The sequence below is a fragment of the Accipiter gentilis genome, chromosome 1, assembly GCF_929443795.1.
Source record: "Accipiter gentilis chromosome 1, bAccGen1.1, whole genome shotgun sequence".
In the NCBI taxonomy this organism is placed as follows: domain Eukaryota; kingdom Metazoa; phylum Chordata; class Aves; order Accipitriformes; family Accipitridae; genus Astur; species Astur gentilis.
In genome coordinates, this window is record NC_064880.1 from 44255097 (window position 1) to 44277581 (window position 22485).

Below are 22485 nucleotides of genomic sequence, written 5' to 3' on the forward strand. Positions count from 1 at the left end.
GACCCATACACATAAACCAAACTAAATACTGTATTTGAAGCAAATCAGCTTTTGAGTCTTAGGGCTATTCAGCTGCAGACCTACAAGCCCACCTGCTAAACATATTACTAGCTGAACACAAAAGCATGCAAGTCAGCCATTAGAGTGGGCTCAGTAACTGGGAAAGTCATCAGGTTTTACATAAGCCATACACTCAGACCAGAAGCTAACTGCATGTACCGTACTTTATTTCACAACTTGCAGCTGACAGGAGCTTTTATAGACAGCTCATAAACACCAAGAATATATTAAAAACACTTATAAAATGCGAACACCTTCAAGAGCATCCAGTCAAGGGCTTTTGCTAAGACAAGCCCTGTGTTTTCTTTGAAAAAGTCAAGCCCGTTTACCTGCCCTCCAGATTTTTAGACTTAAGTTGTTCTTCTCCTTCCTGTATCTGCTCTTCTAGAACCTTTATCTTGGCTTCCCTCTGCTCGGGGGTTTCCTGCCCAAAGAGCTTGCTGGTCATCCCTTTCAGGGAGAATGTTCTCACAGTCTACAAAAAACAAAGACACTCTAGGTTTGGGACTCCTGAGCACAGCCACAGCCAGAAGACATTATTCCAGATTTTTACCAGCATTTGGGCTTATTACTATTCAGCTGAATTTTTGCTTTAACTTCCATTTTGTGAATGAGATTTTCATTAATTGATAGGTATCTAATGGGAGGTATGGTGGCTCACATTAGAACGAACAAAATGGGAAGTAATTTGATGTTCAAACTCTTTAAGGCTGGTCTGTGGATTTGACTACAAGTGAGTCATTCCACTGATACGGGTAACCTTTCAGAGCAGTTTTCCTACTGAAGTAGGAAAGAAACCAAGTCTTGTATTCTGTATGAGAAAGAAAAGCCATAAAGTAGTTCTGTATAGAACATCAATAGATCCAACAGCAATATTAAGAATCCTAAACTTTAAGTCACCACTTTCAGATAATGTTTTAAGTAACATTATCTTCCATATAAAAGGGACTAACACCACATATCAATAACATCCTCCTTTCAAAAGGCAGAGGAAGCCTTTCAGAATTCCCGACGTTTTGACCTTTAGGATAGAGTTGTTTGTGTTATCCTGCTCAGGTCATACTTCCTGCAACCCTTTACTTGCTCAGTATTTGATAAAAATTGGTACAAACAGCTTATGTCACCAAGAACCAAGTTACTTTAAACCTCAGATGCCTACAGCTCATATGATACTGCTTCTCATAAGCGGTGGCCAGCATGTTAGTGCCATTTAAATGCCATTCTAAGTAACTTGGCTCAAATAAAAAATAAATTAAAAAAAAAAAAAAAAGAAAAAAAAGAAAAAAGGCATCTTGGAAAAGAAAGTGGAAAAAGACTCACTCCTGTTGCCAGCTCCTCACACTGCTGTTTCTTAGATGTTAGGTCCTGTGCAGCCATTTCCAAGTCATATTGCATTAGTTCGTGTTTCCTGCAAACTGCCCTGAAAAGTAAGCAATGAAAGATCGGTCACATAATACTTTGTTTTGCTACGTTTCCCTCCATTTAAACTTTACAAATGGCATCAGGCTTTTTTTTTTTTTTGGAAGGCTGCATATTCAGTTATTCATCTAGCTCGAATTCAACAGCCTTATCACAGAATGCATAATTCTGCAAATGCTGTAGTTAAGCAAGCTTGGATCAAAGTATAAAGAAAGTTCTTAGTACAGCAGCGTTCTGCTCCTCTTTTTAGACTCAATCCAAGACACTCTCAGCAATACAAGCCCTACCACCTACTTAAGGACACCACTGTAAAATAGTTGTATTCAAAATACATTACAGAAAAGTCACAACTATGACAAAAGGTACCTGGACAGGGTACCTGTCACAGCAGCAATCTATCAGTCAATCATAAAATTCTTCACATTTTATTTTTTTAAACAATGAAACAAGAAACCACGCTCCTAGATTCATATAGTGCTTTTCATCTGGAAAAGAGGAGAGTCTCCTCTGGCCACCTGCAGTAAGTCCCAGTTCTGTGTGGGCTGACAATGCTACATCCATACACCACTGCCGGATGCATGTTTGTCTCCCAGGAGAAGCTACTAGTACTCTGGGTTCCCACACAGCAGCAGTCACACTTACCAACCCGCTTCTCTACAGCACTACTGACCTCTCCAAGAGGTTCAGAGCCAGGCTGTGGAAAGCACAATAGCTTTAGGTGCAATCTTACAGCATAAAGCAATTTGCTTTTGTATCTACACTTGTAAGGGTGGACTGCCCTATAAATGCTAATGTTAAAAAAAATTTTAAAAAAACCATGGTATTTAGATGCACAATACTGTAGAGCAGATGAAAGTTATATGCAACACTTTGAAACTTGCTAGAATCTGTAATGGCTGTAGCAGCTCTGTTAGGCCTATCTCATTTGAAAGCTGAAGCTTTCAGCACATTGGGGCACTATTATACCAGAAGCCAAGGAAACAGTGTAACCAGAGGAATGAACAGCAGTACCTTTCACAGAATACAGCTTTAACATTTCTGTCATTTCACTATTGATCAGCTCAGTTCTAATTTGTATTGCCACCCACATGGCAATCAAGTATGAGAAAGCAAAATAACAGGTGAGAACACAGAGATTCCACAACATTGAAATTTCCACTTCTTGGAAAACAGAAGACGATACCAAACTAAATTCAACATCAATACAATGTTAGAAGAAAGAACTACAGCTTCCATTTGAGCTATGCACTTTTGTACATACCGTAGTGCTTCTGCATAGAAGAGATATTCTTTCAGCTGATCTGCATAATGTTCCTCTTCTTCCAGTATGTCATCAATAGAAGCTGCATATCTGGTGAAAAACAGCCATGGTTAAATATAAAGTTCCTTAATTTAACCTTTAAGGATTACACATACAGTAACAAGGGAGGACACCTGTTTGACAGATATACCAGTCACAAAGTGAAACAGTGAAAGGCACTTCCAAAAAGGGTTTTTCCTTTGTTTTCAATTAAACTCTGCATCAGCTAATATAAACATTCCTACAGGCATGTTTCTTTAGTTGTTACTACAATGAATCTTTTGACAAGTACAAGATCTATCATAAGCTTCCTGCTGAAGATGAGGCAGTTTTTCTTACAGGAAAAGAAAAATAATTCATGCCTTTTCTTCAGTGGACTGTCAATAGGCAGCACCAAAGCAAAAAAGACATGGTGCAGAAGAAATCCTGCAAGGCTTAAAGCATTAAGGCATAGGAACATGAACATCATACCTTCTGAAAAGCAAAGAGGCTGCTTTCATTGTTCGTTATTCAGCCTGAGTACAAGAGAACTCACAGTGGTGCTCTGAACACCAAGACATTAAGTCCTTCAGCTCCTTGAAAGTCTGTTGCTTTGTCTGCTGTGTAAGTCAGGCATATCAATTCAGAGCAACAAGAAGTTTAAGCCTTCCTTTTAGGGAGAAATCTGAAGTACAAAGGCTTGGACCAACTCTGCAGCTCTTGCATTCAGTAAGAGTTTTGTCATTTAGGCTGACATTTCCTAAAAATGGCAAAAAGCACTTTCTTTTTCTAGTTTGTGTTACTTATTGGACAGTATTTAATAGGTTCTCACTAACCAAGATGACTGTGCTTGGACACATTTGCAAGGACAGGCCTACACTAAGAGGTAACTGCACATCTCACTTGGCACAGTGACAGAAATAGGATGCCACTTTAGCCCGCAATACAGGGCATGTGCCACTGGAGATAAACAGAATGAATGCGATCCCATCACAAATGTCTTCACCTATTCTGCTAACTCAGTCTGGATTCTCAAGTACGTGGCAATCTCTTGCACAGCTGCAGGCTCTCTGAAGCGAGCATATGTCCATGCTTGTCTAGTGACCAGCACAATGCAACCCAAAGGCTAATTACGCCTCTTGGCTTTAAACTTTTTGCAAAGCCTTTCAGTTTCTCTCTTTCTTCCTGTGCCTCTCCAGTAACTGGCTCTATGGAAGAAGTAGCAGAGCCTCAAGCTGAAAGGGAGCTGGTAACATGACTTGGGAGAGAACAAGAAATCCCTCCTGCAAGCTCTAAAACAAACAATAAGGTCATTTAGACCTCTTGGAATCTAAGGGAGGTATCCGAGGGAGATGCTCCTGCTGAAAGTTATCATCCTCAGGCCTGCTCAGTAGGGCATGCGAACTAAGGCTCTTCAAAGAGGAAGCAGCTACTTGCGGAGTAACTGGAAGAATGGGAAGACTGAGGAAGAGCTATAAACATGCCCATCTACCTGTTCATCAATTTTGTCAGTTTGCAAGCAAGACAAGTTGTTTTGATGCTCTACAAAATCAAAGACATGGCACATCCAGGAAAAGCCCTACCAAGGCTATTGGTGATAAATAAGCATAACATATGAAGTGACCAGCAACAGCAGATCAGTTTAAGTAGAAGGGATAAGAACAGACAGAACAAGAATTCACATTATGAATCAAAGTAAGGAATAAGTCTGAACTGTTGAAAAATATACTTGTTCTGAAAAAATCCTGCAGCCGCACAGGTCGTAAGTGGTTTACCCTCTCTATTTTTAAGTTCTGAAGTGCAATAATTTTAGTATAGTGGTTAGATTTCTCAGGGCAGCAGGTGGACCACATTTCAGTTACAAGTAAGTTCTAAGTTTAGAGCAGTGCTAGACCTTATCTGTGGCAGAACAACTCTCAAAAAAACCCCACCAAAAAGAACACCTAACAAAAACCCACCTTACCTAGACAGGGTTTTCATAATAACACTTAAAAGTTCAATTTGAAAAAAAAGAGTAGTACGACAAGCTATATTTTTGACTGCTTAAGCTGAAGTTTAAATACTGGTTTGTACTAAGCAGGTAGGCAAACCAGAAAAAAATCTTAAGGAGAAACACTGCAGTTAAGTTCTAAAGGTACCTAACAAGTTCCCACTCTTCATGGGAATCATCAAGTAAACCCCCGGTTTAGTTTAGACTGGTTCCACCTGTAACGACAGTCTAGTTGATCCAGAGATAAAGGGTCACTCATTAATAGTATAAAGGACAGAAGTCAAAGGTCTGGCATTTTTTTCTTTCGTCTTTTAAATGCTAGAATTACAGCCATTCACTTGAGCTTTCTCAGCATACTCTGTTGCTTTCTATCATTTTAGCAAGTCTCATGCTGTTATACAGCAAACACCCAGAGAAGCTTTGGGATGTCTTCTCCAAATATTAAGCAGTTTTCGATCATGCTAAACAATAACAACTCAAAAGTTTAAATAATCATCTAATAAAGACCACAGCATATGGGGCAGATAGAGAATAATTAAATTAGTCTTTAAGTTTAACATCTATATTAGACAACCTTCTTGAATAGCTTTCTGTTGCAATAAACTCCTGTCTAATGTTATGGGAATAGTAACTGGACTGATAAGTTATACTTTCAAGAGATCATAGATATGAACCTTACTGGTAGGAGACCACATGGGTCACTGAATCAGTTCCTGAATCTCACGGCTGCTGCTTCTTGCTTGCTTGTCACTAAGAGATTATTGTTCTATGAGAGTGCCAGACCAAACAACGAAAGCTACCTCAGACTTCATGCAGTGATTAAAGTTACCCAGAAACTCACAGCCATCTCTCTGGATCTTTAACCCTAACTGTGTTACAGACAGAAATATTAAATGTCTCGGGTGTGTGGAGAGGGCTCAGGCTCCTGAGAAGTGAGACCCACATCTTTCAGTTGGTTACACATTTCTAGGTGTTTGACATCTTAGTGTGGTGTATCTGAACAACTGAAAATGTACTTGTGCCTCCTTAACTCCTCTATATTATACCATGTTTTCATAATCTCTTCAAATTCTGCATACTGCAGTAGGTGCTTAACACTGTATTCCATCTTTACTTCAATTATTTTCTTCTGAAAGCAGAATGCATTCTCCATTTCTTTATTCTCAGAGCCCTTTTTTTGGGTGCAAATGACTATGTTAGCCAAAACACAGAAGTGTCAATATATTATCCAGAGGGGTTCAAATTCTTAAAGATCTGATAAAAAGCAAATTATTCTGAAGAAGCTGAGGGCAGAGTTTGGCATGGCTCTTCAAACCCTTCCACTTGACAAGGCATAACACCAATAACAACCAAGCAGTGGTACATACGTAAATCTGCACTGTAAACTAAAACTGATAGCTTTACTTCCACACAAATTACACTTTATCAGTAAAAATACTGTATGAAGAAGTGTCATATAGCTTCCACATCTTGCTGGAGTTGTTACTTATCTGTACTGTGCAATTATAGAAGAAGAATCAGAGTGATGAGAAGTTATACTGTTTCACTTACTATATATGACTACCTGAAAAGCAGAAAGCATGAACCTAGAATACCACTTTCTGTGAGCACTCTGAAGTGCTGGACTCTTATTTTGAAGGCTGTGTTTCATGCGCTCTGCCAACTGACTCTAAAGATGCAAAGAGGGAGGATTCTCAACTTTATTACACCCAGTCAGTATTTTTGCAAGAATCCATTGGAGTTTTGGTGCTGATTAATTACATTTCTTAACTCTCTGTAATTAAGTCCAAATCTGTGTACCATCTACTGCATGGTACAAAATGCTGCTATCAAAACCAAACAGATCTTATCAGGTCTGCAGTACGTTAAAGTTGTATTCCACCAGTTTCTGGCATAGTAGCTTAAAAGAAAAACTGGAAGAATTCCAAACACTTCTACAATTTCAAAATAATAATAAAAAAAGAAACGCCTCTGGTTCTCCTGAGACCTTTTGAGCTACTTAATACAGTACACGGATGCTAAAATTGTGCCTGTATCCAAGTCACAGAAACACTGTATACCTAAAAACAACGCCCCCCCCAACTTTCTCAGTACTTTACTTGTTAGTACTTTGGGGTTGAGGGAAAAGAGAGGAAAGAGGGAGAATTCTACATCTGGCTTACATCAAACTATCAGATATTCAGTCAGTACTTACACATCCATGTGGTGGCCAGCACTCTGCAACCCATCCCCCATCTCCTTTTCTATTGCACTCCACTCACTGTAGGAAAAACAAACGAGAAACAACATCACACATGAAGGGTAAGGGAAGTTAATAAGCTGCATCCTGTATATAGTTTCCTTCCAGGTGACACCTGAATTGAAACTGCCTCAAAGTTAGACTTGGCCAAACTGTTGTCTTCCTCTAAGGAGCAGCACTGACAATGTAGCAAGGCTATTTATAGCACTCTGTTAAACAATTATCCCTGACACCTAAAGTCATCCTCACAAATACACTTAGTTTGGGATTGGTTTTGAGCAGAAAGAGTCGTGTTTAAATAGCTGAAAATCAATTAAAAAATAAAAACAAAAAAAATCCCAAACCCAAAAAAACCCTAGCACTTAAAATAAATTGGGAGGTAGGGGGAAGGGAACTTTCTAAAACAGAATTTGGTCCAACATGCTCATCAAGAAGAAACCAAGCTTTCCAGACTTGCAACACATCAGATAGAAGCCTCTCATTCCAAAAACCAGAAGGTGGGATTTGGCATTTGCAAGCATTTTACTGCTCCTGAAACTGTTTGCTGTATGTTGCTTTCTGTTTTCATAGTAGACTGCTGTTTAGTTCTATTCATTAAAAAAATCTCAACTTACAACCCCCTCATTACTGCACCTACCTATTCACATTAGGGAGATCATTTAGATAAAGAAGGAAACAGAGCTACAATAAAGACAGCAAGAGACTTATTCTGGACATCCAAGTATGTACACTGCAATTTTAATGGTGTTCTTAGCTTTGTGAAACCTTATGAGATTTCTTAGTTACATTACATCCACAACTCTTTTTACAAGAAAAAAGGAGGGGCTCCCCTTATATTTCACATGATTTATGTCTAATGCATCTATTCTGTCCTTCACTTTTTCATAAACATTCCACTCTGCTTATGTTGACATTTGTTTGTCTTTGTGTTATTACAGAACTACACCTAATTTCACTTTAAAACCCCCAATGAGAAAGACATCTGCAATCCATTAACCCAGAGAATTAAATTTAGCACTTGAACAGTGTGTAGAAGCAGGAGGTTTCCCTTAACCAGAAGTTTAGATTCTTTAATTCTCCAGTGAGATGGAAAACTTGAGCATGCAATTCACTCATATAAATCAAAAAATGATTGGCAAAATCACTTTTAAAAGGTACTAAAATTGGATATAGTTGTTGATTTTTAACCCTTAAAAGGGCCTAGAAGTTTTTCAGAGACAACTGCATGAAAATAGGTAGTAAGTTACTTCCTGAAGAAACAGAATGCCAATGCAACAACAAAAGTCCCAAAGGTCTGGAATACAAAACATAAAGCTAAAGTCTTCCACTAGAGACTAAGTTCAGCAGATCCAGAGATCACTATATCCAACACAGAAGTCTCATTAGTACTGCAATACGAAGTTTTTCCAAGGCAGATATTGAAATGTTTCAGATACACTTTTCAAAAGCATAACAACACAACCAACAAATTCTCTCTCTCTTTCTTTCCCCACATCGCCCTGTCTATGTGTATATTTAAAAACTGTATGAACTCTTACCTGAATACTCTTCCATAGTTGCCATGGACTTTGTAGACACCATATAGCCGGTCTGCTACCCTCTAAAACATTTTAGAGTCAGGTTTTGGTCAGCAACATCGACTGCAATTGCTTTGTGAAAACCCAAATACAAACTTCAAGCTAAAGCCTTAATGTTTTTACAAAGGTAAACAAGATTAGGCCTAAATCTAATCTAAGCTACTACTAAAGGAAAAATCAACAGCATTAAATCTTTGAACACTGAAGTCACAATCAAAGCTATATCGAAAAGTAACACTTCAAGTATTTCTTTGGAAGCGCTCATGCATAGGATATGCCTATGGAGACCACAAATAATCAAGTTACCTTCAGTTTTTGATAACCAGATGTAAGGCATAGCCTCCTTTACCCAAATAATGCCAAATTTATACATACCCTTGCTTATTTAACATAAAGATGGCAAGACAAAAGTCCATCCTGTCACCAAGACTGTAGGGAAAGCTTCAGTTAAATTCTAACAAGTGACTCAATTTTTCCATCCAGCTCAGCGAAATGAAGGAAAGGAAATGAGCTATCCATTGCAGAACTTATTGCTCAAGCTAGATAGGTCATTTCAGCTGTTCGGAGAGTCAGTACCTGCTGCAGCCAGCACTATGATGCTGGCAACAACCTCAGAAAAGACCACATGTACACACTGAAGCGTGACTTGTAACCCAGATAATGCCCTTGTAATTGTGATATACCAATAAATGAGATTGAAGTTCGGTAAGAGTTACCACTATTTGTCTGCCAAAGCAGTAAAAAGGAAACATAAGCAAATTGCTCAACAGATCTCACACATACACAGTCCTGAGAAAAAGGCAGTGTCAGTAGAACACCAGTGATTAATCCTCTCAAGAACGTCAGCTCCACAAGGCAATCCATTACTGTCCTAACTGCTGCACAGTTTCCATCAAAAATTAAATCCTTGTTGAATATACTAAAAAGCAGTATCACGCTCCTTACTATTGGAATTGTAATTTCTTATTTCCTTTTTGTGACTTTAGGAAAAAAATTTCCATTCTCAACCCATAGAGTACTGTCATGCATGACATTAATTGTTCTCATCATTAGAAAGAGCATTATTCATTACAGATTGAAGAACAAGCCAAAAAAAGAAAAAGTGTGTGCTGGGAGGCATACACAGTTCACACTACAATCTCTGGAAAACAAGGTATTAGATGTCTGACCAGAGAAACTGTGTTTTGGGGCCCTTCCCAGCCCAGCCACCCAGCAAAAGCAACTTGTCTGCTGAGTAGAGAGAAGCAGGCATCTCTATTCTCTTTAAAACACCTCCCTCTGATACATGACCATCAGGGAAGAGGACAGATTAGCAACACGCATGTGTTTGCTCCTCCAATGACTGTCAAACTCAGCCATCACATTTGGAACTCTTTTCCCCCCAAATCTGTACTAAGTCAGCACACCCCCTCCACCATCTCCCTGCCCCATGCTCCAGAGCCAGACTCTCTTAGGAAAAACTGCCTGTACTCTAGAGCACATATACCAGTTCTCTTGACTAAACAAGAAATACTGCCTTAGAAATAAATTATACTATTTGTCACGACACACATGGGAAATACTTACAGCTCTGACTCGCAGAAGGTGTGATATGACAGACTGCAGTTCATCGCTATAGTGTTTTAGCTCAGTAAATCTCCTGGGAGCAGGAAACAGATAGTACATCATTAGCCATCATGAAAGCAAGCTTTCACAGAATGCAAGATAGAGCCACAACGCTACAGCCAGGGAGACTGAGCCTGGATTATGTTGAGGTGGAATTAGTTGAAGACTCCTAAAGAAGTGACTACAGAGTTTAATTTCCCTGAAGCAAACAACCCAACACTTGCATAACTGCTACTTTTTATGTAAATTGTGAAAGTTCAGAACAATTTAAGAGCTAAAATTTTATGAAATATAAGTAGTTAACTGAAATTACTACATCATTGTTTTGGGGTTTTTTTAAAAATGGGATTTATAAAAGGCAAGCATTAAGTGAATACAAAAGCTTCAAATATGTACAAAGCCAAAAATCTGCTGAAGTATACATACTTCTTAATATAAATGTGTTCACATATCTGACCTGTCAAAGATACTTCGCTTTCAAGCTGCCATCTAGCCAGTTTTAAGCATAGCTCTTCAGAAGTTAAAGGAAGCATTCACAATTATCACAATTCCTCTAAGGCTAAGCTGCACGATAACCATTACCAGTTATGTACGAAACCCTGTTGAGACCTGTACCTGCACAGGAGTCTCACACGGCTAAAAGCCATCAAGTCACTAGAGCTTAGCAAGGTACCAGTCAGGTAACCCATCACAAGTGACCACGTGCACACTGCTGGCTTGCCCCTACTGAAGGAAAGAGGCAGTTTATCCATCAGCCCAGTTAAGCCCTGGTGGAAGCAGAGGCAGCTGCCACAGCTTTGCTAGTGACAGGTAACCAATTAAGCCAGAGCAACAGCCACTTCTGTATATGTAGACCCTCACTACTAAACACAAGTCTAACTCATGACCCACTTTGGTACACAAGAACATACTTCATCCAGATAGGAAGCCAGGAACAGCTTTACCTAAATTACTAAACAATGATCTGAAAATAAATAAGTAACATGGAAGAACACAAATAGAATTCAGGAATGGGAGACTAAGATTAGCCTTCCAGGTTGATGTTCAAGCATAAAAAAGAAACAACTTCGCCCCTCCTCCCACCACAGGCACACAGTTAGGCTTTGTATTTCAGAACAGTTTGTACCCAAGAGGTCTTATTGAAATGAGTCAGGTCACTTGGTTTGGGTGATCAAGTACAAAATTCCAGGGTTTTTCATTTAACACCTCTTCTTCCCCTGCCAGGAAGTCTTCCGCTAAAATATTCTCCTCCTTAAATTCAGGAAGTAGAAGCTTTATTACTATTTCTAATATTTTTGATCTCCAAGGATCATCTTTTATAAGATTATGACACACAGAGGGTTAAAGTACATAAAAAGATTTAAAAGCCAGCAGAGAAACTGTATGGGGAAAATAAATATAGTCATTGATCTGCACAGTGGGGTTTAGAGAGCAATCTCTTCAGTTTACACTTTATAAAATATGCACCAGGGCTGCATGTCAGACAGCTGCAGACACGTACAGTGAAGATATTTGAAATAATTGAACTGAAAACAAAAGATTAAAAAGCATGCCTTCAGCTCAGGAAGACTCCTCTTTCCACTCCAGAAATTTATAATGAAAAGTTTTATTTATCCTGTTTTGTGGCAAGAAAGCTTTTAAGAATGCCATATTGCCTGAAGGCAAGAGTCAGGAACCAAAGAGGACCTTCAGTATCCTGGACTCCAGCAGCAATACATCTTCTCCCCATGCCAATTCCTCCTCCATTAAAAAATAAAAGAATAATTTAAAAAATTACTACTTCAGAACTAAGCTGTCTTCTTTTTATTGTCTCAAAAAAGCATAAACCAAAGTGATGCTATTTTTTGCCCATCTTCTGTGAAGGTTGAAAATTTTACAAATATAATTTTTCAGGAAAAACTTTTTTTAAGAGAGTGGTGGTGTTGCAGATCAAAGGTTTATTTCTTAAGTATTTACTTAAGTCCTACTCATTGCTCATGTAAACATATTACATAATTATAAAGTAATTTCCAAACTAAGTTTGGTGAGGCACACAAAGGGATGTTTACTTTCCAGCGCATCATAACAGTAGAAGTGTGAAACAAGACACAGTTTTGGCACTCAGTAACTGAGGCTTTTTTAAACTAGTGCTTTTCACTTGGTTTTACTGGTTCTGCAACCATGGCCAACATGGTCTAGATATTTATTTGAGCTATTAAGTAGAACTTCAGACACAAATGAAGACCAGATCAGGTCACATTTCTGTAAGATCACCACCAGGTTTTACAGTAATGGCAAAGAAGAAAATTTCATTTACAGTAGACAGCATTTCAATCTAAGTTATTTACTTTGTGCATTTGACTCAGCAGTACTCCTTCCTACATCAGGGAGGGCAGTACCATTTTCCTGTTTTGTGAAGTAAGATATTACAAGAACAGAACTGTTCACTAAAGAACAAGCCACTTGTCCAACTAACCAGACAAAAAAAAAGACTTACTTTTTTTTTTATTTTATTCTGCCTTAGGAAAGGATTTAGTGTTTTCTAAAGAAACCAAGAAGAAAGCTACTGTTTTGATAAAGCACAGAAAGAGAACAAGAGGATGGGTGCCATGAGGCCAAATTAAAGAGGTCTGCAGTAGATACAAATTTACCTCTGAGTACCACATTTTTATCACCATATAATTCCATCAATAAAGATATTAATTGCTTCCCACAGGAGGAGGCTGAACTCCTAAAGCAGCATCATTTCAGCTGTTTAAAGCTCCTCACATTGCTCTAAACTGAAAGGTGTAGCTCAGCAGGACTACGAGGCAATCCAGACTGGGAGTTGCAGCTATTCTTCACCTGAACCATTCCTGGTCCAGGAACCTGAAAGCCTACACTCCACACAGCAGTCAGATCTTTTGTTTCAGCAAGGTGAGCTTGCTGAACCACCTTACCACCCAGTAACACAAGCACCAAAGGTAATGCGGAGGGGCAAGGCATCAAATTCCTGGCAGCTCAAGCTAAGTGTGCTAGGCAGAGCAAGGCGCTATTCCTCCTGTTAGTGTCACACATGCTATGTTAAAAGGCTCTCCCTGAATTAGAAAAAAGTACAAGTTATGTTCATCAGTTATTTATTTTACAATTTGTATCCAAAAGTTCAATTTGGAAGCTACCTAGCCGGCAGAGTACAACTGAAAGCATGTGCCATATCTCTTAAAGTGCTGTGAAGTCTCTACTGAGAGATAGATACTCAGGGACTGTTTTTGTTACACGCCTTTCCACATTTTCCTTGTATTAACTATTTTCCTGCCTTTTACTAAGTCACTTCTCACAACAGCTTTGCTTTCTGAAACATTAAGTTACCTCAAAAGATAACAGTATATTCCTCATCTCAGCCTTAACCAGCCTTGCCCACCTACACCTATAGGCAGACTACCTACCAGCAAAGTCTCCCTCCCGTGAAAGCAGGAAAAGCTAACTCCTACTAGCCACAGACAAAGGGGATGGAGGATGAAGCATTCAAACAAGGGGCCAATTCCACCTGTAACTATCAAGAGAATCGCTGTCTTTCCACCTCATTCGTCAACATTACCTTTTATATTAAACCCTAAGTAAAAGCTTCCTTGCTGTCACAGAAGGCTGCAAAAGCAAACACGATAAAAAAGGACGAACTGGATCAATTCACAGATAAGTCTACAAAGAGGTTTAAAACGGTATGTGCCCTCTAATATCCTTAACTCAATAACCATAGATGCTAGGGAAGTACAAAGGGAACAGACAACAGAAAGCAGTCAGTCATGTGGACAGCATCTCCTATTGCCACTATTGGAGAGCAGATGAACCCAGAAGCGTACTTCATACAGGTCTCTGTTGCTTATTGAGGGCAAACAGCAACATCTCTTGACTCTATTGCTGCACACTAATGTTTCTAACTATTGCAGAAGTAGAAGCTCTCATTTTATCCTCCTCACATCACCTAGGGTGTGATGAACCTCCCACTACACACACCCTTACACTTCTGACCAGTTTTTTAATCCAGCAGATTGCTCTGGTGCCTGTCCCAGAGCCTCCTACACTGCAACAGAGCTGAACTGACCTCCAGACTTCCAAGAGCATCTGTGAAAATTGGCAGCTTGAAGAGAACTATGAACTGCAACACCAGGGTGCACGCATCCAGAACTGTACACTAGCAAATTTTTGGAAAGACCTACTATCAATCTGTATTCTGTTCACGCTTGGAAAGATTTCTTTGCAAACAAATATTAAGAGGTTCTTTTTCTGGGTCCGTTGGCGTGTGGGGTTTTTTGTCCCTTCCTTTTAATCTAGCTAAAATGAAAGACTCATTTTGCCTGAAGTGATGGCATTCTTCTGAATGTTTCCTGCTCTTAAAAAACACGATTTATCAAACCTTTTCACACTACCTCCTTACTGGGCTTCTGTTAAGATTTGAAGTGCAGAAAGATAATTTTTCTTTTCTGAATTTATTCTAAGGAGATAGAATATTCTGTCATCTGAAGTTACAGTTGTAACTGAAAAAGGGAAAGAGACGGAAGAAGGATGTGGAATCTTACTTGTCTGGGTTTTTCACTCTGAATGTTGCATTAAGAGCTTTTAATCTGGAATCTGCCTGAAAAAAGGGGAAAAAAAGCTTTGTTAATTTAATGCAATTAAATTCCAGTGACAAAAAAATCTCAGCCTTCTGGCAGCACCATCAGAAAAAAATCCTGCCTTCCTGGCATATTTAAATCTTCAAATATTGAACAAGTTGACACTAGCTGCCCTGCATGTCAGATTTTTTTATTAAAAAAGTCAAGAAACTAAGCTATTTTTGTGAACTAGGAAGTAAACAGCATCCACTAAAATTAAGCTGGTACAATTCAAAACCCACCAAAAAAAAGTCCCTTCTTAAAATGTTACACAAATCATGGAGTTAAGATACACAGCCCTACATTCTTTTTAGATGAAGCAATTAGGTAACATAAGACCATATGGACAAACTATTTTGTATTTTTCAAACCAAATAAAACCGGTGGTAGAATGACCTCTATATGCTCTTTATTACTAGGAAAAGTTCCCCAGTGAAATCAAAATCTTATATATGGTGTTCCTTTATTTTATTACTTGCTTTACAGAAAATACGTAAATTGTATATCAGAATAGAACTATTTTTAATACAGTGTACTTTTCTGTATCATAACATATAAATCTCTACAGAAGAAAGTTCAATACCTAATTAAAAAGGTAGTTGGCTACTTTACTTTTTGAGATGTTGGTTTACCAATGACTGCAATAGCCGTATGGGATCTCTGTAAGGAGTTTGTAGGGTTTTTTTAGTTTAATTGAAGATTAAACTGTGCAACAGATATTTACTCTTAATAAGACACCAACACAGACGAGATATCCCAGCCTCATCCACAGAGGTCCCACATCACCCCAAGTTTTCATTTCTATATGGCATTTTACATGCAGCTCACTCAGGGCTCATCTATACTGCATGAAAACTCCAACTCAGGGAAAATGGCTGGAGTTTACTTTTGACCAAAACATCCCTCTTTTAAGTGAAAGAGTAATAAATGAATATATCTTGTGAGGTGTATAGATTTCCTACAGTGTTCTCTTTTAGCTAATGGGCTGTGCAACGACTGTTAGCAGGAAGTTATTTCAGCAGCATTTGTTAGTGCTGGTATATGACACAGGAATATTTTGTGCACTGTTACAGTCAACGTGGAGCTTGAAGAGCTATTTTGAATTTGACAGCGAAGGAACACAGTGTTTCCCCAAACCAAGAATGGAGTCCTTCCTTTAGGGCCCTTTCAATAACTTCTACAGATTGGACAGGCACAGTTTGAGACTGTTCCACCTCCCACTGCATTGGGGCTGAGCAGAAAATATCTGTATTTGAGTATCACTGCAAGTTCCTTTTACCTGGAGCCACCTCCATATTTGGAGAACACTTAGGAAAGCATCCAAGTTGAGGGAAAAGCAGTTTCTTTCTTGCAACTAGGATGACAGGTACTTATGGAAATCTTGCTAACTTTAGCTGTCCCTCTTCCGATCACCGAACCACCAGTACAAAACATAATCCACAAACCAAAAGGCAAATAAATGAAACAGGCAAGACTAAGACTGACTGATATTGGAAGAAAACAGGTTCATTGTTACTGCTATCTACAGCACTCATCTAAGAATATCTTGCAAAGGGAAGACAAAGGCAGCATGGGGAAGCATGTCCCAAGATAGCACAAGGAACACAAAACACCACAGTAACTCCAGCTCCCAGCCCAGGCTTTCTGTTTATTCAGAGTGCTCCATGGGCTTCTACAGCCTTGGACCTCCATTGCTCTATCCCCATGAATCATTACACAAGCCAGTTAGATTTCAGATCATTGAGATGCACCTACATGTACTCCTCACACATCTTCTAACAGTACAAACACCACCTAGATACGCCGACATTAAAACAGAGTCCTTCCCTGTAAGTAGCTACTTCACAAAATACTGTACTGTTGTTCAAACAGGAGGCACCAAAGCCACTCGAGTTTGTTGGGACAGCATGCACATTGAACAGGTTTACACTTGAAAAGGATCACTTCCTACATTACAGTTACAAGGTAAGTTTTTGCCTTTTGTTACAGACACATGGAGTGCTCTGAAGGAAGAGTTCAGTACACAAGCACTGTCAGGCAGGAACCAAGATCCTGCCAATGCTCAACTGTCTAAGTAAAGTTATTTCCTTCTTGCTGTTAACAGCACAGTAACTCCCACACACCACTTTTGAGCATTTGCACCACACAGTTATGCTGTTAGAAAAACGTCTGTCCAGTCTTAAACTTGATTTAAGAATAATACACACAAGCCTTTTTAGAGATGAACTACCCATCAAATGAGGTACAGTCAAGGAGTTTTCAGACAGTTAATTCCTACTATGATACTATAATCATTTAAGTAAACTAAAGAGAGAAGGGAATTTTCTCCTTCCTAAAGGAAGGGTTAAAATCCCAAGTGACAAATCCCTTAAAGAATAAAATTAAGTGCTGGAGGTGGGAGGGAAGAAAGGCATAATTTAACGATAAAGTTGGCAGAGTAAACAAAGTTTCCAACAACATTCAACTATAACATCCTACACTGCATTAATGCCTAATTTAAAGTTTAGTTAGCCTGGTTCAAACCCTTTGAGACAAAAGACACATCCTGCTTTAATGCATCAGCAGCAGAGACAGCAGCAGCACATAAACCAGTGGTCTGATTCTAATCTAAGACATGTAGTGAATAGAGGTTTATCCTCCAGTGTAGTGCTAAATAACCTCCAATCCTGAGGGGTTTATACTTCAGATGTTGAATAAAGGAAAGATGCTTTTTCCCAGCCTTTTGCAAAAAGTTGTTTTTCTTTCCTAAGGAAACAGGAACTGTATAAGGGAAACTATACATACAATCAAATCTAGAAGGAAAACAGGAATCGCTCATCTCTCATTTAATCTACAATATGATTTCAGCTAGGCAAATATTGTCAGCATTCTGCTATGAGTTTTCTTTCATACACGCACCACTGTGTGCATTCCTGAACATACCCTGCCAGTACAAACTTTCTGAACTCCTATGAGCGTAGGCTGAAATAAAGATGTGTTGACTAGGAAAACACAGCTTGAGAGCTTTACATTTTTTGCATTATGAATACAAGCAATATGCAAGCCCTACCACGATAGAAGAGAATTATTGTCAACTTAAGTTATCAACATTAAGTGTCAGTATTAAAGCCCCTTGGGCATTGAAGATAAGAGAACCAGTGATTTTCTTTAGCTCTCTCTATTCAGAATAATTCTTCATGATCCACCTAGTTTTCAGTTGTGATTTCATTAGAGTTGCTCATGTTACAATGAAACAAAAGCTCACTATTTGTCTCCATATAGTAACTTTTCCAGGCATAGCCCAGCAATCTATCAGCTTCTCACAGATTCTTGTCCTGCACAGACCCATGACCTTTGATCATTTATTCCTGCAAGTCTTCCACCAGTTTACCCAGCCATAAACTCACTGTTCTCAATGGGGATAGTGCTACTTCAAGACACATTGTTAAACAGTTAGGGGCCACCAAATCCATCTGCCTTAGTCCCTTTCAGCAACTTATCCTTGTAGAGAAGTCCTACAGTTCAGACCCTTTTGCTTGCCTTTTCTTTTTTTGACACCTTGCACCTCTTACCAGGCTAAATCTGACACCCATCTTTAAAACAATGCTAAACTAACAACATACGTAAGTACTGCTATGGGCTCAAGTTCATTAGTTTTAAATCTTATAAGGATCATAATTCCACATTACTACCAGAATTACAAGGTTAAGCATCAAACACAGGCACACATTAACAAGCCTGCGAGAGAACTTAACAACTTAAGTCTCACCTATTATAGGCTAAGAACACCACTGTTTTTTGTAGTTACAAGTATACATAAAGCAATGCCTTTAACTCATTCTAACAGCAAAAAGTCTTTCATAAATAGCCTAAAACAAGTTTCCTGGAGTATTTCTGTGTCACAGCAGTCATGAGACAAACAATTACAGTAATTACCTTTAACTGAAATCCAGTCTCATTCACCATTTCCTTCCATCCACCCTCCTAAAAATACCAGAAAAGAATGTTCAGTCAGAGTGATTTAAGAGTGCCACAGCTTTTGCAAGTCCCTGTATCAGTCCCTGTATCAGAAGAGCTTCTCCAATAAGCCTGGGGCTGCCTCAGCTGCCTTCCCCATGTCTCTTCAAGAATGTGGATTAAGAATAACATGTCATTATGTTGTGCTTACACACTAACCTCCCCGCCCCAAACACTCTCCTCTTCACTACTCAATTACCTCATTCTATCAACTGGGGGCTGGAGCCGCACAGCTTTGTCTAAAGAAGTAGCTCAGCTCTTTAGAAAGAAGGGTAGTTATCATCTATTACCTATTAGATTATCAGCAGCTCCGAGGACCTTTGCAGCTTGAGGCAAAGAGCATACAGAGAACATACAGGTGACAACTGTGTACAGCACACATGCAATCACCTCATTTATGTGTAGAGGTTGGTTGTCCACTGTTTTCAGTTTCCATACACTGGTTCATCTACATACTATACTGTGCTGCAGTAAATATATCTGCTCAGTCTGCTGTTTGGGAATCTCTCATCAAAGCACAGAAAAAAATCCACATCCAACATCTCCTAAAGTTGAAAACTGCAGAATGCAAAGTTTTAGCTGACAATTGGATCACAACTTCTGCAGTAATATATTGTACTGGTTTTGGACCACAACACATATGAATGGATCATGATTCAAACCGCAAAGCTAAAGAAATGGATATCCAAAAAGTGAATTGGAAGCCAGTACTGTCTCTGCAGCCAGCAGTATAGCATGCTAACTATTTCAGCTTTAGTCCTAGGGAAACTTTCCCAACATGCTGTTCCAAAGAGGTAGAAATTCTCTCTTAGGAGCCTTAAAACTAGACTGGAAAAAAGTCATAAGGTACATTAGAAGGCCAACCATACAACTGCAGTGAGTTGTTAAGATTTTAGATGGACAAGCCTTTTCCGCCTCAGGTTTATTCACATTGCCTATCCTTCTTCTAAACACAGAACAAGCTATGGGTCAGTGGGAGGGAAGAAGAGCAAAAGAACATTATCTTAAATAATCACTAAAGAATGTATTTAGAAAGGACATCACTTTACTATACCTGCGTTAAAAATGAATAAAAGATTTTGTCTTGGCAAAGAACAGGATGTGAAGCCACACGTAACAAGAAGTTTTCCAAACCAATTCTTCTTCTTTCCACAAAATCTGGATCCATATTATCTGCTGATAGCTTATGCCAAACAAAGTCAGCCTATTTAAACAGAACAGTGTTAATAGTAAACAAATAACAGACAATACAAAGCAAGCCACAGCCTCAGCTTCCTTACCCTTTTTTCTGGCAAAGGTGGAACAACAATATGTGGATAGGTAACTGACAAATAATTCCTCAACAACTCAAATTCACTGTAACGTCGCCATAGGGAGTCCACTGGGGCACACTGTCCCTCAGTCTGGGACTCAACAGCTCTGAAAAATAAAACAGCAAATTTGAGCATTAGTAAGCTATTGCCTTCTCCCTCATACCATCAGTACAATCATAGCAAAGGCCCTAAAGTTACTGCATAACTTGCCCATAATCTAAAATAACCTTAATTAATTCCATGTCTACTCATTTCATTTAAAAATATTTATAATTTCTGCCTGACTGTACTCAAATTTTTTAGGAACACAGGAAAAGTTAACACATTTTCATCATACCACAAACAAACAGGTAGGTCACAGTCAAGTCAATAGTCACACAAGTGACTTAGTTCACATCGCTACAGAATTAGACATATTTCGCTTGGAACAATGTTGGGCTGCAAGCCAGCATAATTTCATGAGCAGCTGAAGGATACAGAATATTACAAGAAGGAATTTACTATTCAATGGGAGAGTCAGTCTTCACTTCAGAGGTTAAAAATTGTCTTGCCTGCAACAGCTAGAATAGTTAAAAATACAACTTTAAAAATATTAAGAAATTTTGAAGGATATTTTTAGAAAAATGTAGCAAGTTTCAAAGCACTTCAATTTTTTTTGTTCAAAGTGGTATCTTTTTATATTTAAGGACTAAGGATATGAAGTCTAACAAACTAGCTAAAGATAGGGTAAGCAGGTACAAAATTGATGCAGCTGAAAAATTTGTTGAAAACTTAAAGCCAACATCACCTAGCAAGGGCTTAAAGGATTTTATGTTACTATAAAAGGAGAAATCATGGAATATTATAGGATTGAAAAGTAACATAAAAACTTGAAAAAAGTCATCCTTCACACAAGACATTTAAAGCAACAGAAATACTTTGCAATATCATAAAATAAGCATCAGGTCACTAACACTTCTTGGTAGTTAGCATATGCCAGAATAAACACAGAGAGAGAATTCATATGAGGCACTTAACAGAAACCAGCGATGTCTATGTCTACCTTAGTTCTTATATTAAGTGACTAATTAGCACACAAAGCACTATCATAAACCTACATGAAACAGTATTAGCTATGTTATGAGATTATCACAGATTAGTTGAGGTTGGAAGGGACCTCTGCACATCTGTAGTCCAACTCCCTTGCTCAAAGCATGTTGCTCAGAGCCACATCCAGAGCTGCTGCCTCTTGTCCTCTTCTGTGCATCACAGAAAGAGCCTGACTGCATCTTCTTTACTTCCCCCACCAGGTATTAATACACATTACTAAGATACCCTGAGCTGTCTCTTTCAGAGGCTGCACAACCCCATTTCTCAGCCTCTGTTTGCACATCAGACACTCCAAGCCTGTAATCATCTTCATGGCCCTTCACTGGACTTGATTCAGTATATCCACATCCTTCTTGTGCCAGGGAGCCCAGAAATGGGCATAGTAAGGCATGAACTACAAGTACTTACTCATATGGTACTCAGCAGAACAGGGGACTACATTATTTCTTCCAGCAGAATTCAGGCTATACCGTTCTTGAACTCACAAGAGCTTTCTGGAGTAAAGGTTTAAAAACATCTAAATAGCACACAAATTATTGATTTTTTTAAGCTATTCCTAACCTACAAGGTTGGATTTCTAATGACCTTACTGAAAAAAAAAAAAAAAAAAATAACCCAATCCTGCTCCAGAGCAGCCCAAATTATTTGATGCAGTTAAACAAAATACAAGAAGCTTTTGTCATCTATTTCTGAACTCTCATTAGCGAGGAGCGGCCTTCCTATAGCCTCGTTTAAATAGATAAATAAAAAAGCATGGTTTCATGTTGAGTTGAAGTAATGTAATACAGAATTATGCAAAAGGAACTTTAAATGAGTAAGGCAGAACGTTTTCTCTGTATCTATCCTTGCCTTGTGGAAAGGACATTTATGCCAGGTGACTGAATTTGTAGGAAAAAAAATTCACAAGGAAGAACAAAAAAAGATGTATTCATAAGCATTCACCACAAACTGCTGCAGATTAAAAGTGTTTGAGACTGACTTAAGAAAACAAGGTGAGCACACTGCTGACAGCCACTGAATTGCACTGCCAACATCCCACAGAATTCTTCCCTATTAGAGTATTTCAATTCAACGAAGTTGCAACTGCAACCACAGAGATTTGAAGAGGGTAAGCTCAGTTTGACAGGCTATGCAGCATTCCTCTCTACACAAACTTTGCACAATTTAAACATTTCAAGAACACTTCAGCTAAAAGCAGGTATCTAGTGATTGTACTATTGCTGAATTGGAGGTAAATTTAAATAAAGAATTAAGCTACTATGCCCCAGAAGATAAGTTGTTTAGTTGACAGCTGAAGGCGCAAACCTC

The 22485-nt window shown here is 38.7% G+C and overlaps 1 protein-coding gene across 1 annotated transcript in view; it reads right to left on the bottom strand.

The window, feature by feature from the left end:
- SNX4 (sorting nexin 4) overlaps nt 1-22485 on the bottom strand; it is a 35275-nt gene that overhangs the window by 3418 nt on the left and 9372 nt on the right. The window contains 10 exon segments of the mRNA XM_049814719.1: nt 390-535; nt 1381-1480; nt 2741-2830; nt 6943-7008; nt 8526-8587; nt 10131-10203; nt 14705-14760; nt 18695-18742; nt 19830-19979; nt 20056-20194. Coding sequence (XP_049670676.1) covers nt 390-535; nt 1381-1480; nt 2741-2830; nt 6943-7008; nt 8526-8587; nt 10131-10203; nt 14705-14760; nt 18695-18742; nt 19830-19979; nt 20056-20194 — 930 coding nt within the window.